This window comes from Oncorhynchus masou, chromosome 5, assembly GCF_036934945.1.
Source record: "Oncorhynchus masou masou isolate Uvic2021 chromosome 5, UVic_Omas_1.1, whole genome shotgun sequence".
NCBI classification, from domain to species: Eukaryota; Metazoa; Chordata; class Actinopteri; order Salmoniformes; family Salmonidae; genus Oncorhynchus; species Oncorhynchus masou.
In genome coordinates this window covers 58,264,466-58,280,173 of record NC_088216.1, presented here as the reverse complement: position 1 = coordinate 58,280,173, position 15,708 = coordinate 58,264,466, and the positions used below count along the sequence as shown (strand labels likewise).

Below are 15,708 nucleotides of genomic sequence, written 5' to 3'. Positions count from 1 at the left end.
AGGTTCAATGAGGGTACAATCAAACCATAAAAACTACAATATTTACTTACATATAAATGTGGCACAAGAGCTGAATAAAAAAAGAACAGCAAATAAGGTACACCACTCATAACGTTCTGCTCCCACAAATGATCTTTAATTAAAATGTTCAACCAACTGTCTTCATTAAGTTAGGTACAATCATCAACCCACCCAGACTCAGAACAACATTCTCCCACAGTAGACTTGACAACAGACTACAGTATACTGCACGGAGAACAACAGAGGTGAAGGTCAAGAGAGACGAAGAGTTAAAAGAAAGGTATGTGGTGGTATGGAGAAGTGGAGGGGTTTTGGAGGGCTTGATTAAAGGATAGAAGAGTCAGTGAGATGATCAGAGCCAGATCTGGTACTTATAATGTTATGTAAGTGTGACTGGGTGTGTGTGCATGCGTCTGTCTGGGGTTGCCTATGCATGCATTATGGGAAGTTATACAACAGTTGGGTCTATTTCTTAATGCTGATTGGTTAAAACCGCATTCCAGTCGAAGTCTATGCAACTTACCACTGGCTAAATCTATGACGTTAAAATGACTATTTAATTCATTATCTCATCAGCCCAGCCAAGCAATTTATAAACTTGATCTCCACTATAAAATGCATCTAGACATTATCTCACGTTTCTTTTAGACTACCATTTCGTTTTCAACAGTGTAGATTTGTATATATCTTGATGTCTGTCTCTCTGACATTTGCAACATTGTTTCAATATTCAAATTATATCTCCAGCTGTCCCAGAATAATGAACGTGTCGGGACGAGACGAGTGGAAGCAAGTGGAAATCGTGAATCAGCTGGTATCATTTTTATGGCTATATACAAAAATGTTAATTAAGAAAAGGTCAAACGAAACCAAGTGCAGTTTGAAGTTTTTCCAGCTTCAGTTTGAAGTGATTGTGTTAGTGGTGTTGTTGGCTACCTCTTTTGAACATCAGTGTCCTGATGAGTGAGCACATTTTCTATGCCAAGTGAAATCGCACCTCAATAGCTCACTGTTATGGATGTACCCAAATAAATGTCACTAGAAAACAGCTTAAACAAATGCAAATGCGGCTACTTTGCTGTTATTCTGGCTGCACTTTTTGACGTGAAGGTAAGTTAGCCGTAGTTGGCTAGCTAGCAAGTAAGGGATAAGAAGTTTGGCAATTGAACCTTTACAAGGAATGACTGGGTCGCGTCCATACATTGCATTCGGAAAGTATACACACCCTTCCCTTTTTCCACATTTTGTTATGTTACAGCCTCTTTCGAAAATGGATTAAAGTACATGTTTTCCTCCTCAATCTACACACAATAGCCCATAATGACAAAGTGAAAACGTTTTTTTAATACATTTTTTGCAAATGTATTAAAATTCAATTTACATAAGTATTCAGAACCTTTGCTTTGAGTCTCGAAATTGAGCTCAGGGGCATCCTTTTTCCATTGATCATCCTTGAGCCATTTCTACAACTTGATTGGACATGATTTGGAAAGGCACATACACCTGTCTACAGTATATACGGTCCCACAGCTGACAGTTCATGTCAGAGCAAAGACCAAGTCGTGAGGTGGAAGGAGTTGTCCGTAGAGCTCCGAGACAGGATTGTGTCGAGGCAGATCTGGGGAAGGGTATCAAAACATTTATGTAGCATTGAAGGTCCCCAAGAACACAGTGGTCTCAATCATTCTTAAATGGAAAAAGTTTAGAACCACCAAGACTCTTCCTAGAGCTGGCCGTCCAGCCAAACTGAACAATCGGTGGAGAAGGGCCTTGGTCAGGGAGGTGACCAAGAACCCAATGGTCACTCTGACAGAGCTCCAGAGTTCCTCTGTGGAGATGGGAGAACCTTCCAGAAGGACAACCATCTCTGTAGCACTCTACCAATCAGGCCTTTATGGTAGAGTGGCCAGATGGAAGCCTCTCCTGAGGAAAAGGCACATGACAGCCTGCTTGGAGTTTGCCAAAAGGCACCTAAAGGACTCTCAGACCATGAGAAACAACATTCTCTGGTCTGATGAAACCAAGATTGAACTTTAGCCTGAATGCCAAGCGTCACGTCCGGAGGAAACTGTGGCACAATCCCTATGGTGAAGCTTGGTGGTGGCAGCATCATGCTGTGGTGATTTTTTGTCAGTGGCAGAGACTGGGAGACTAGTCAGGATTGAGGCAAAGATGAACGGAGCAAAGTACAGAGAGATCCTTGATGAAAACCTGCTCCAGAGTGCTCAGGACATCACACTGGGGTGAAGGTTCAACCTTCCAACAGGACATCAACCCTAAGCACACAGCCAAGACAAAGCAGGAGGGGCTTCGGATCAGGTCTCTGAAGTGGGCCAGTCAGAGGCCGGACTTGAACCCGATCGAAAAATCAGCTAACCATATCAGGTTAAGGGTAAGCCCACTCAAAACACAGCCCTTTTTTAAGTGTTTCTAACATCCCCTTTGGGATTTTTTGTTGTTGTTGTTGTTGTAAGGGTGGAAGAATGATAGGAACCATTTCCCCGTTTGACCACTAGGTTTTATGGGTATTATGACTCATACTGTGGTATTCTATGGCCATATAAATAAAACCTTTATTCAAACTGTCATCAACTGGGTTGAACTAGAAGGACCAGGCCTGGAATTTTGTGATTTTAGGGGCAAGGGAATTTGGCTATTGTGTTCTTGTGGACCTCCAATGCTGCAGACATTTTTTGATACCCTTCACCAGATCTATGCCTCTACAACAGCCTGTCTTGGAGCTTCAATTCCTTCGACGGCATGGCTTGGTTTTTGCTCTGACATGCACTGTCAACTGTGGGACCTAATATATAGACAGGTGTGTCCCTTTTCAAATAATTTCCAATCAATTGAATTTACCACAGGTAGACTCTAATCAACTTATAGAAACCACTCAGGATGACCAATGGAAACATGATGCCCCTGAGCTCAATAGCGAGTCTCATAGCAAATGTACTTATGTAAATAAGGTTTTTCTGTTTTTAATTTTTAATACAACTGCTAAATCCTAAAAAGCCATTTTTACTTTGTCATTTTGGGATATTGTGTGTAGATTGTTGAGGATTATAATTTATTTAATCCATTTTACAAAAATGTTACAAAATGTGTAAAAAGTCAAGGGGTCTGAATACTTTCTGAAGGCACTGTAAATATAATGTGCAACAATGAATTAATATGTCAACTCTGGTGAAATAGTGTGACATCATATTTTGAGGCTGCTTTATTGACTACAGAATTTACAAGGGAATTACTACTTGATTAATTACATATAATTTAATAGGATTATTTAAAATTCCTAGCAACATTTGCACCAATAGCTGATAACAGGGTAAATTCTTGAAGTAGGTCTAAATGAAAAACATGTGCTCAAAACATATGACCTACTGGGGTTATTACTGAAGTACACACGAGGTTTCAGAGAAACAGCGTGGAAAATGGTTGACACCGTTCCACTGCCGAAACCCGGGATCGAACCAGGGACCTTTAGATCTTCAGTCTAACGCTCTCCCAACTGAGCTATTTCGGCACTCTGAAAGGGAAATCATCAGTAAGTATATTAAACGGTCAACTGTACAATATCGGGAGTGGCCACATGGTGCTGCTCATACTCCAGCAATAACTTGATCGTCAGCTTCAGTGCAAGGAAGGACACTTCGTAATATACACGAAACAAAAATAAACCGCAACATGTAAAGTGTTGGGCTCATGTTTCACGAGCTGAAATAAAAAAATAAATACAACATTTCCATAAGCACAAAAAGCTTATTTCTCTCGAATTTTGTGCACAAATTTGTTTACATCCCTGTTAGTGAGCATTTCTCCTTTGCCAAAATAATCCATCCAGCTGACAGGTGTGGCATACCCAGAAACTGATTAAAGAGGATGATCGTTACATAGGTGCACCTTGTGCTGGGGGTCACTAAAAGGCCACTTTAAAATGTGCAGTTTTTTCACACAACTAAATGCCACAGATGTCTGAAGATTTGAGGGAGTGTGCAATTGGCATGCTGACTGCAGGAATGTCCACCAGAGCTGTTGCCAGAGATAATGTTAATTTCTTTATCATAAGCTGACTCCAACATAACTTTAGAGAATTTGGCAGTACTTCCAACCTGGCCTCACAACCTCAGACCACATGTAACCACGCCAGCCCAGCCCAGCGCCTCCACATCCAGCTTCGTCACCTGCAGGGTCGTCTGGGGGGGAGCTGAGGAGTATTTCTGTCTGTAATAAATCCCTTTTTGTGTGGAATAACTCATTCCTATTGGCTGAGCCTATTTCCCCAGTGGGTGCCCTCCAAGGTCCGCCCATGGCTGCACCCCCGGCCAAGTCATGTGTAATCCATAGATTAGGGTCTAATGAATGTATTTATTTGACTGATGTCCTTATAGGAACTGTAACTCAGAATGCAATTGAATTAATCAACTGTTTGCGAAGGGTGAAGAAAAAGTGTGACACCAATCAGGCCCTAGAGAACTAATTGCCCACTCCTGTGCTAAAGGCTTGAGCAGAGACCCCTTTCTGTGTTTGCAAACATTGCCGCACGAGGGCGATGCGCGCAAGTTGGTGGCAGAATACGAAGAAGCTCTAATATAACGCCACCCCCCCCCCCCCGCCCCCCAAAGAAAAACTATATTTACATGTCGCTTATGAGTGCATTTCACACTACTTTTGGATTATAGTTGGATTTTAATCATCGCAAATCAACTGCATTGTACTTAAAAAGCACTTCCAACCAGTAAAATGTATCTTTGTCTAGCTTTTGCACAGCCTCTGTCAATGAGCGTTAACATTCTAGCTAACAACTGATGCATCCAAAATAGTTATTTTGCAAAGATCCCAACCAAATATAATATTAGTTCAAGCAATATTAAAAACATCATTGTAAGGATATGAGAACCACAAAAATGTACTTTGCTTAGAAGTAATAAAAACGAAAATATAGGCCATGTTGAATGGGTACACATGGAGATGGCTTTCTTAATGTAGCCAAAAGTAGCGCATCAGTGTTTCGTGTACTGGAAAGGGGTTTAGTGTATTTTATTTACGCACCCTGACAACGGTGAGTCTAGGCTAGGAAATGTCTAGTAGCGACAATCAATGTCGTTCGCTTCCAAGAATTGCACTCGCCAACCAATCAAGAAGTTACCAACAATTGGCCAATCAGACCAGAGTTGTGGAATTGGCCAATTGAGTTAGAGCTAGGGCGGGACCCAGAAGGGGCGCGCAATACATGCTGACCAGACCGGACACGTCGTGTGCGCAAGCGTTGCAAAATAAATGTAGAAATCCTTGTTATTCAATTATTGCACCCACACTGCTCTCTCACGCCAACGAGCGTCTGCTATTGAGCTGAAAGTTGAAGGTTGAACAAGCTAGTAATAGGGGTTGCAACAATTTCGGCTGATCATTTTAGGAAGAGAGGGTCCAGATTGTCTAGCTCTACTGATTTGTAGGGGTCCAGATTTTGCAGCTCTTTCAGAACATTAGCTATCTGGATTTTGGTGAAGGAGAAATGGGGAGGCTTGAGAAAGTTGCAGTGAGGGGTGCAGGGCTGTTGACCGGGGTAGGGGTAGCCAGGTGGAAAGCATGGCCAGTCGTAGAAAAATGCTTTTTGAAATTCTCAATTATTGTGGATTTATCGGTGATGACAGTGTTTCCTAGCCTCAGTGCAGTGGGCAGCTGGGAGGAGGTGCTTTTATTCTCCATGGACTTTACAGTGTCCCAGAACTTTTTGGAGATAGTGGAGAAAGTTCAGCACTGTTGCTACTCTCCCTAGGAGTGGACGTCCTGCAAAGATGACTGCAAGATCACAGTGCAAAATGCACAATGAGGTTAAGAAGAATCCGAGAGTGTCAGCTAAAGACTTACAGAAATCTCTGGAACATGCTAACATCTCAATTGACGAGTCTACGATACGTAAAACACTAAACAAGAATGGTGTTCATGGGAGGACACCACAGAAGAAGCCACTGCTGTCCAAAAAAGCCATTGCTGCACGCCTGAGGTTTGCAAATGTGCACCTGGATGTTCCACAGCGCTACTGGCAAAATATTCTGTGGACAGATGAAACTACAGTTGAGTTGTTTGGAAGGAACACACAACACTATGTGTGGAGAGAAAAAAGGCACAGCACACCAACATCAAAACCTCATCCCAACTGTAAAGTCTGGCGGAAGGAGCGTCATGGTTTGGGGCTGCTTTGCTGCCTCAGGGCCTAGACAGCTTTCTGTCATCGACGGAAAAATTAATTCCCAAGTTTATCAAGACATTTTGCAGGAGAATGTTAGACTATCTGTCCGCCAATTGAAGCTCAACCGAAGTTGGGTGATGCAACAGGTCAACGACCCAAAACACAGACCCAAATCTGTCGTTCTTCCCCTGAACAAGGCAGGTAACCCACTGTTCCTAGGTCATCATTGAAAATAAGAATTTGTTCTTATTAACTGACTTGCCTAGTTAAATAAAGGTAAAGTAAAATAAAATAAATAAGAAGTGAATCAATAACCGAATAGCTTCAACAGAAGAAAATACTCCTTCTTGAGTCCTGACCTCAACCTGATTGAGATGCTGTGGCATGATCTCAAGAGAGCAGTTCACATCAGACATCCCAAAAATATTGCTGAACTGAAACAGTTTTTGTAAAGAGGAATGGTCCAAAATTCCTCCTGACCATTGTGCAGGTCTGATCAGCAACTACAGAAAACGTTTGGTTGAGGTTATTGCTACCAAAAAAAGAGTCAACCAGTTATTAAGTCCAAGGGTTTACATACTTTTCCCACCCTGCACTGTGAATGTTTACATGGCGTGTTCAATGAAGACATGAAAACGTATAATTGTTTGTGTGTTATTAGTTTAAGCAGACTGTGTTTGTCTATTGTTGTAACCTATCTGAAAATGTATACAAATAAGGTATTTCTGTTTTTCATTTTTAATATATTTGCAAAAATTCTAAAAATGTATTTTCTCTTTGTCCTTATGGGGTATTGATGAGAGTAAGGCAGGGCACTTTTAAGTTCAGATGCTGTTCTGCTGAGGTGTGCTGCATGGTGCGACAGTATGGCGGTCGTGTGACTCAGCTAAGTACATGTCAGATAAGCGTTGGTCTTTGACCCCAGGAGGTTGTCAGAGGACGACGCTGAATTATTTGTTAGGCTCCTCGTAGATCTGATTAAGTGCTGAATTAAATTGATTACAAAAAGTTATTAGTTGCTGTTATTAGCAGTTATAGGATTAGCCTTGGCCGAGATTCGTCACTTTAGATTTTCCCAGTTTAACAAGACAAATAAATGTTTTATTATATATGATTTAATGTATATTATTTAGGGGGTCAAATTTCTGTTTAAAAATAAAGAAATTATATTTATAATATTTTATACATTTATCAAATAAATGTGTTGGATGAAACAAGCTTATCTTCTCAGCCACATATATCAAGATGTATTTATATCTTATACTCTCTTAAAAATAAAGGTGCACGTTTGAACCAAATAAGGATCTTAAGAGCAATGCCATACAGCAGGGATGTCAAACTCATTCCCTGGAGGGCTTAGTGTCTGCTGGTCTTTGTTGGTTTTCGTTTCAATTAAGTCTTAGACAACCAGGTGAGGGGAGCTCCTTACTAATTAGTGACCTTAATTTATCAATCAAGTACAAGGGAGGAGCGAAGAGCCGCAGCCACTCGGCCCTCCTTGGCATGAGTTTGACACCTGTGCTGTAGGGGAACAATTTTTCAGGGTCTCTGAAGAACCATACAAAATTCCAAAATCAGAAATGTTTCGGCCCTCCAGGACCGGAATTGAATAGCCCTGCTGTAGGTTTACTTTTCAAGTGACTTTTTGAGTTACCAGTGTCACCCATGACTGTGCTGGCCAGTGACAGAGACACAGCTGTTGCATTTATTGATTTTCAGGCCTGTAGCCTTCAACATAAGATTCTAAGTGAACATGTTGTCGTGAAGCAGAAGCTGCCGCGGTAGATCAGACAGTGAAGAGGCAGACAGGATGTTCTGGTGCTCACCTCTCTTAGAGGGTTTTATTTACAATATTAACAGATGCAGGATGAATTGGCTAATAAACTTTGTACAGAAAATAACACATAGGGTGATGACAAGATTTGAATAAATCAAAGACGTTCTCAGCATAAACTATTCCTGCAACAACTCCTTGCCTATAACAAAACTCAGGTATGGCTCTACTCTAACCAACCTGTTACCTGCCTAGCCTGCTCTCCTCCCAGCCAAAGGCCAACTGAGCACATAAGTACTCTTTCCATGAATTCACTTCTGCTAGGAATGTTCCATCATGATAGCCCCAAAACACATTTATACCAGAAATGCACAAGTTCTCATGGACATATTACATTCTAACAGTTTTACATAAACCCACACTTCGATAACTTGTGCCATGTCTTCTTCTTTGAGTCACACAATACACATTCATGAAGTAATTCATCCCCGGGATAATTGATCACTTTGGTTAATCCCATCAACCAATAAATGTTCCTCTGATTCGCAGACTAATGTGGAGAGGTAACGGATGTGGGGGACGGAGATGGCGGAAACTGAAGGTTTGTTTGAAACCGCTAGTGAGTCGAGTGAAGCTAATAGTGCAGAAAGGGAAAATGAGTGGGTTACAGTGGCAAAGACAAAGGGAAATGAGAAACACAACTATGGTGGAAAATAGGAAACCACTAGACTCATTTTTGGTCAGGGTTTTGGATCAATGCTACTTGGGAAATCCATTTAACGTCTCCAGGAAACTCTGGAATGTGTTGGAAGGAAGTGTCGGTGATAATTACAATTAGTGGTCTTATTTTGATTTTTTGTGTGTCTGCGGAGCAGAAGAAGCGCGTGTTAAGACTCAAATATATCGCAGTGGAATGTTTCCTGCATGGATTCTCGTAGCAGGACGCCTATCAAGGTTATTTCTGGGGTGGCGCTAGAAATAAAGGCAGAGGATATAACTGAAGACATCGATGGAGTGGTTGGTGCCCGTCGATTGACCTGTATGGTGGACGGAGAAAAGAAGTTCATTTCATCCATGCTATTGTTCTTTGATATAAATTAGTATTCACGAGTTACCCTGTAAGAGCTTTTGTGCACAAGCCCCATAAATGTAAAATATGTGGTAATGTGTCAAGTGTGTGCAGAAGGGAAGAATATAGTTTTCCAGATGAAGGGAAATGCTGAAACTGTGCACGTGAACATGAGCCTGAATTCTTGGAGTACCCTGTTAGGGTGAAGGAGAATGAGATGGCAAGGCTAAGGAATGTCCAGCGTGTCTCCTATCTGGAGGCGGTGAGAAAATTGGAAGGAACGAGTGGCTAGGAAGAAGCAACGGTAATAGAACCACCACAACGAGCGCAGGTTTCTCATCAACCGAGGGATCGTTAAATGCTGCATGTTAAAAAGGTGGACTTAGACCACTGCGCCACTTGGGATGCAACAATGCTATTTATATTTGAGTAGTGTAAGATTAATTAATCAAAGTACATGGAAAAACATAGATTTTAACAAACAATTTTTAAAAATCAACCTGCAATATAGTATGCTGGGGTGTGGTTTATGTTCAACTCTGGTTATTAACACTAACACTGGGTCTATTTTACACCACTTAGTGTTAATTTAACTATTTACCGTGTTAACGAAACTCTTGAATCGACACTAGAAATGTTACACTGAATAACTCTGGCCAATTTGCTGTGTGCTATGAAAGGGACACATCTGCAGGCTCTCATACATTTCAAGAACCTTTTAGAATTCTGAAGAACTGTAGATGCCACGTCAAGAACCTTACACTTAACTCCAAGTTTATTTATCGGGCAAGAGTTCTCCAAGGAACCTTCATTTTTTTCAGTGTAGGTGATAGGTCAAGTACAATGTGTGTGGGTGATGGCCTATGGAGGGGTCAGCCTGACAATAGCCAAAGCTCCCAGAAGTCCCAGTACTTCCAGAGGATAAACAGAAAAAGGGCCAGCAAGACAGTGGCAGCCACACGTGCTCTGGTCTTTATGAGTGGGGTGATAAAGTTAGCAGGGGTGGAGACAAACACGAGCACTACAGCCATGACAGCCAGGATGATGTTGATGAGTTTTCCCAGCAGGGCGTGGGCATTGGCGTTCTCCACACCCTCCCATTGCAGCATCTGCTGCTGCTGCTGTTGCAGCTCTAACCTAGAGATGCGGTTCATGCATGACTCCACCGCCTCCTGTACTGACACACACATAAAATAATATGTATATACAAAAACAAACACAGGTAAACATAAAGTTACAACTGCTTTACGGGTACTATAGGCTCCTTTCTGCACTCATACTTGTGTGTTTCAGTACATCTTATACATCCAGGTTTTTGCCTTTTTACCTGAGAGTCTCTGGTTCTCTCATAGGACTGGTAGGTTACTTTCTCTTCCATGCTGACCAGCTCCTGTATCAGGTTGGACATCTGGTTCTGGTGCAGCTCTGTCAGGTCATTCAGCTGCTCCTCCAGTAGCTCATACCTGTATTTCTCTTCCTGTAGGCACTGGGTCATGTAGGCGTAGTCGCTCTGCAGCTGACTCTTCATGTCCTCGATGGCGTCCTCCATGTGGGCCTGGCTGGCTTTGATCTCCTGCAGGCCTTCCAGCCAAGTGTCCCAGGACCTGTGGTGGTCGTTCCCGTCCAGCCTGGCCAGCCCCAACCCCAACATCCCCCCTCCTCCCCCAGCCCCCAAATAATTACTATCTGTCACAGAGTCACTGGAGCACTCGTCGTCACTACTGTACTTTGAGCTGGAGGCCAAGGTGACGCTGCTACTCAGGGGTACATCATCTGAATGCTCCTCCACACCATCCTCCAGCGAGTGTGTGCTGCCTAATTTGTTGCGGATCAAGCTGACAAACTCCAGGGGCTTAGACACCACAGCTGTATGGGTGAGTTCTGACACGCCCCCTTTGATACCCTCCACCACACCTCCACCAAAGCTACTGATCCCTGCCCGTACGTTAGCCCCTACATCCTTCAGCCCCTGCTGCATATCCCCCAGCACATACTTAGGCTGCCGGCCCAGACCTTGCTATAAGGAGAGGGAGGGTAGGTGGATGGGGGAAAAGGTGTCAACGCAAAAGTAGACCAATAAGACATGGAGGACTCATTTAATTTTCTTTCTCTGTCTCTTTACTCAGATATTTACACACACACACACACACACACACACACACACACACACACACACACACACACACACACACACACACACACACACACACACACACACCTGCTGTATCTCCTTAAACTTCTTGTGGTAGAGATCTAGCTTCTTGTGCAGGTGGGCGATGGTCTGTGCAGACTTCTGGTTCTTCTTCTCAAACACCTGTTTGATACGAAAAGCCTGATGGCTGTTGGCATTGTGGGCCAGCTTCAAGTACTCTGCCACATTGTCGTTTCGTGCCTCCTGTTCTATCCGAATCTGCTCAATGCTCTTCAGGATCTTCTGCTGTAGCAGCTCCAGAGCAGCCCGTGTCCGCTGGGCCTCGGCGCCCACTGACACTTCAGCCCCCCCAGCCAGAGATTCCACCCCGGCCACAGCCCCTGCTCCATCCACGCTGATGTTAGAGGCAGAAGCGTCAGTGGCTCCATGGCTGGCTGAGAGGGGCAGGTCAAACGTTGTCACCTCACTCTTATCCAGCTAAGGGGGGTGGGGGTGACAAAGTACAGGCAAAGAGACAGAGTGGAGTGAGCATGATTGGTTACATTGCAGAATTGTATGGTAAAATGTCCCTTTTAAAGCAGAAAACGCATCACATTGACATATCTGGTGATTTTTAAAAATAAATAAAAATTCCAACCCCAGCCTCATATGCAGTAATTTCATGACAGAGCTGCCTTCAAACAGGACTAAGTGCTCAATACATAAAATGTTCACATAAATACAATTTTCACATAGGCTGCTAAACTAGAAAATCATGATTTACAGTGCCTTGATTCTAATCAGAATTATGTTTTTCATTGTGAAGAAACAACAGTTACATGATATGGACAAACATCTGTATTATCAATTGATAATTATATATTCTTTGAACCACAATCTAAGATTTCCAACCGTTCATTGGTCATTTCAATTAATGTAGCATCCCGTTGATTTTGGGAGAATATGAGCACAGCTGTCATACCTTTTAAACAAAAAAATGAAGGACCAATAACTGCATAGCTGAAATAGTTTTGTAGACCACTTATGACATCACCCGGTTACAGGCTGTTCCTTTAATGGAAAAGGAATGCAATAGAATGTATCTTTATGGTAATTACATTGATTATGACACAGGAAGCAGGAATATGAGATGGGCCTGCTCTTCATCTTGACTGTTGTCACACTCAAACATGGATGGCTGAGCATCTGCAGATCATTTATTCCATTTAACTATAGAAGAGACCTCCACCATGTTGGCATAGCCGCAGGAAGTAGGGGTGCTGAGGTGCTGCAGCACCCTCTGATAAATTGAAATAATTTTGCCAAAATTATATACAGTGCATTCGGAATGTATTCAGACCCCTTGACTATTTCCACATTTTGTTACATTTACAGCCTTATTCTAAAATGTAGATTTTTTTTTCTCATCAATCTACACACAGTACCCCATAATGACAAAGCGAAAACAGGGTTTTAAAAATACCTTATTTACATACGTATTCAGATCATTTGCTATGAGACTCGAAATTGAGCTCAGGTGCATCCTGTATCCATTGATCATCCTTGAGATGTTTCTACAACTTGATTGGAGTCCACCTGTTACACACATATATATATATATATATATATATATATATATATATATAGACAGGTGTGTGCCTAAATGTCCTACAGTTTATAATGCATGTCAGAGCAAAAACCAAGCCATGAGGTTGAAGGAATTGTCTGTAGAGTTCAGAAACTGGATTTTGTCGAGGCACAGATCTGGGGAAGGGTAACAAAACATTTCTGCAGCATTGACGGTCACCAACAACACAGTGGCCTCCATCATTCTTAACCTGTTGAGTGTAGGGGGCAGTATTTTGATGTTTGGATGAAAAACGTATGCAAATGAAACTGCCTATTTCTTAGGCCCAGAATCTAGAATATGCATATAATTGTCAGATTAGAATAGAAAACACTCTAAAGTTTCCAATACTGTCAAAATATAGTCTGTGTGTATAACAGAACTGATATTGCAGGTGAAAACCTGAGGAAAATCCAACCCGGAAGTGTTGTTTTTCCTGAAAGCTCTCTGTTCCATTGCCTGCCTTCACTCCATTTAAAGGGATATCAACCATAATCATTTTCCTATGGCTTTCCCATGGTGTAAACAGTCTTTAGACATAGTTTCAGGCTTTTATTTTGAAAAATGAGCGTGAAAGATCACATTGTGTCATTGTATGGCTGGGTGCCAGCAGCGTTTTGCATGCGCAACAGCTTGGAGCAGACATTTTCTCTCTCAGTCCCAGTTGCTAATATATGCATATTATTATTAGTATTGGATCGTGTTGGATAGAAAACACTTGTTTCTAAAACTGTTTGAATGATGTCTGTGAGTATAACAGAACTCATATGGCAGGCAAAAACCTGAGAAGAAATCCAAACAGGAAGTGGGAAATCTGAGGTTGGTCGATTTTCAAACCAGTCCCTATTGAATACAGTGGGATATGGATAAAGTTGCACATCCTAGGGCTTCCACTAGATGTCAACCGTCTTTAGAAACTTGAATGAGGCTTCTACTGTGTTGTGGAGCCGGATGGGAGCTCTTTGAGTCAGTGGTCTGGCAGAGAGCCAGGTCCTGGTCATGCGCATTTCACATGATAGCGACCTGCGTTCATTGGCTTTCCTACAGAAAATTGAATTCTCCGGTTGGAACGTATTTGAAGATTTATGATAACAACATCCTAAAGATTGATTATATACTTAGTTTGACAAGTTTCTTCGACCTGTAATATATTATTTTAAAGTTTTTGTCTGACGTTCGGATGGACCTGCACGAGCGTTTGGATTTGTGTACTAAACGCGCTAACAAAAGTAGCAACTTGGACATAAATACTGGACATTATCGAACAAATCAAGCATTTATTGTGGAACTAGGATTCCTGGGAGTGCATTCTGATGAAGATCGTCAAAGGTAAGGGAATATTTATAGTGTGATTTCTGATTTCTGTTGACTCCAAAATGTCCGGAAAATTGTATTTATTTTCTGAGCGCCGTCTCAGATTATTGCATGGTTTGCTTTTTTGTAAAGTTTTATTTGAAATCTGACACAGCGGTTGCATTAAGGAGAGGTATATCTATATTTCCATGTCTAACAATTGTATTTATCGACATTTATAATGAGTATTTCTGTAAAATGATGTGGCTCTCTGCAATTTCACTGGATGTTTTTGGAACTAGTGAACGAAATGCGCCAATGTATACTGAGATTGTTTTTACATAAATATGAACTTTATCAAACAAAACATACATGTATTGTGCAACATGAAGTCCTATGAGTGTCATCTGATGAAGATCGTCAAAGGTTAGTGATTCATTTTATCTCTATTTGTGCTTTTTGTGACTCCTCTATTTGGCTGGAAAAATGGCAGAATTTTTGAGTTGGTGGTGACCTAACATAATCATTTGTGGTGCTTTCGCTGTAAAGCCTATTTGAAATCGAACACTGTGGTGGGATTAACAACAAGATTACCTTTAAAACGGTATGAAATACATGTATGTTTGAGGAATTTTAATTATGAGATTTCTGTTGTTTTGAATTTGGCGCCCTGCACTTTCACTGGCTGTTGTCGTATCGATCCCATTAACGGGATTGCATCGCTAAGAAGTTTACTAACCTCCAGACGAGCTTCAATGCCATACAACTCCTTCCATGGCCTCCAACGGCTCTTAAATGCAAGCAAAACTAAATGCATGCTCTTCAACCGAGTGCTGCCCACACCTACCCACCCATCCTGCATCACTACTCTGGACGGTTCTGACAACTACAAATACCTAGGTGTCTGGTTAGACTGTAAACTCTCCTTCCAGACTCACATTAAGCATCTACAATCCAAAATTAAATCTAGAATCGGCTTCCTATTTCGCAACAAAGCATCTTTCATAAATGCTACCAAACGGACTATCCTACCGGTCCTTGACTTGTCATTTACGATGTCATTTACAAAATAGCCTCCAACGCGCAAATTGGATGCAGTCTATCACAGTACCATCTGTTTTGTCACCAAAGCCCCATATACTACCCATCACTGCGACCTGTATGCTCTATTTGGCTGGCCCTCACTTCATATCCGTCGCCAAACCCACTGGCTCCAGGCCTTCCATAAGTCATTGCTAGGTAAAGCCCTGCCTTATCTCAGCTCACTGGTCACCATAGCAGCACCCACCCGCAGCACGCGCTCCAGCAGCTATATTTCACTGGTCACACCCAAAGCCTATTCCTCCTTCGGCCACCTTTCCTTCCAGTTCTCTGCTGCCAATGACTGGAACGAACTGCAAAAATTACTGAAGCTGGAGACTCATATCTCCCTCACTAGCTTTAAGCACCAGCTGTCAGAACAGCTCACAGATGCACTGCATCTGTATATAGCCAATCTGTAAATAGCCCATCCAACTACCACATCACCATATTGTTATTTATTTTTGCTCCTTTGCACCCCAGTACCGCTACTTGCACACTCATCTTCTGCACATCTATC

The 15,708-nt window shown here is 42.1% G+C and overlaps 1 protein-coding gene and 1 non-coding gene across 2 annotated transcripts; both read right to left on the bottom strand.

The window, feature by feature from the left end:
- Positions 1 to 3,474: 3,474 nt before the first annotated feature.
- trnaf-gaa (transfer RNA phenylalanine (anticodon GAA)) lies at positions 3,475 to 3,547 on the bottom strand. Its single transcript has one exon. It is a non-coding gene; the product is annotated as a tRNA-Phe (tRNA).
- A 4,480-nt stretch (positions 3,548 to 8,027) lies between these two features.
- On the bottom strand, positions 8,028 to 15,341 carry LOC135529485 (transmembrane and coiled-coil domains protein 2-like). Its single transcript, XM_064958184.1, has 4 exons — positions 15,294 to 15,341; positions 11,276 to 11,686; positions 10,385 to 11,074; positions 8,028 to 10,229 (listed from the first exon to the last, which is right to left on the bottom strand). The coding sequence occupies exons 1-4, from the start codon at positions 15,339 to 15,341 to the stop codon at positions 9,930 to 9,932; spliced, it is 1,449 nt and encodes a 482-aa protein (XP_064814256.1). The 3' UTR covers positions 8,028 to 9,929.
- Positions 15,342 to 15,708: the final 367 nt, after the last annotated feature.

Bases quoted from the DNA above. Each gene is read 5' to 3' on its own strand.
- LOC135529485 (XM_064958184.1), bottom strand. From the start codon at position 15,341: ATGACTTATGGAAGGCCTGGAGCCAGTGGGTTTGGCGACGGATATGAA. The intron at 11,687-15,293 runs GTGAGGGCCAGC...CACCCCCCTTAG, and splicing joins GGTTTGGCGACGGATATGAA to CTGGATAAGAGTGAGGTGAC. The intron at 11,075-11,275 runs GTGTGTGTGTGT...CTCTCCTTATAG, and splicing joins AGTTTAAGGAGATACAGCAG to CAAGGTCTGGGCCGGCAGCC.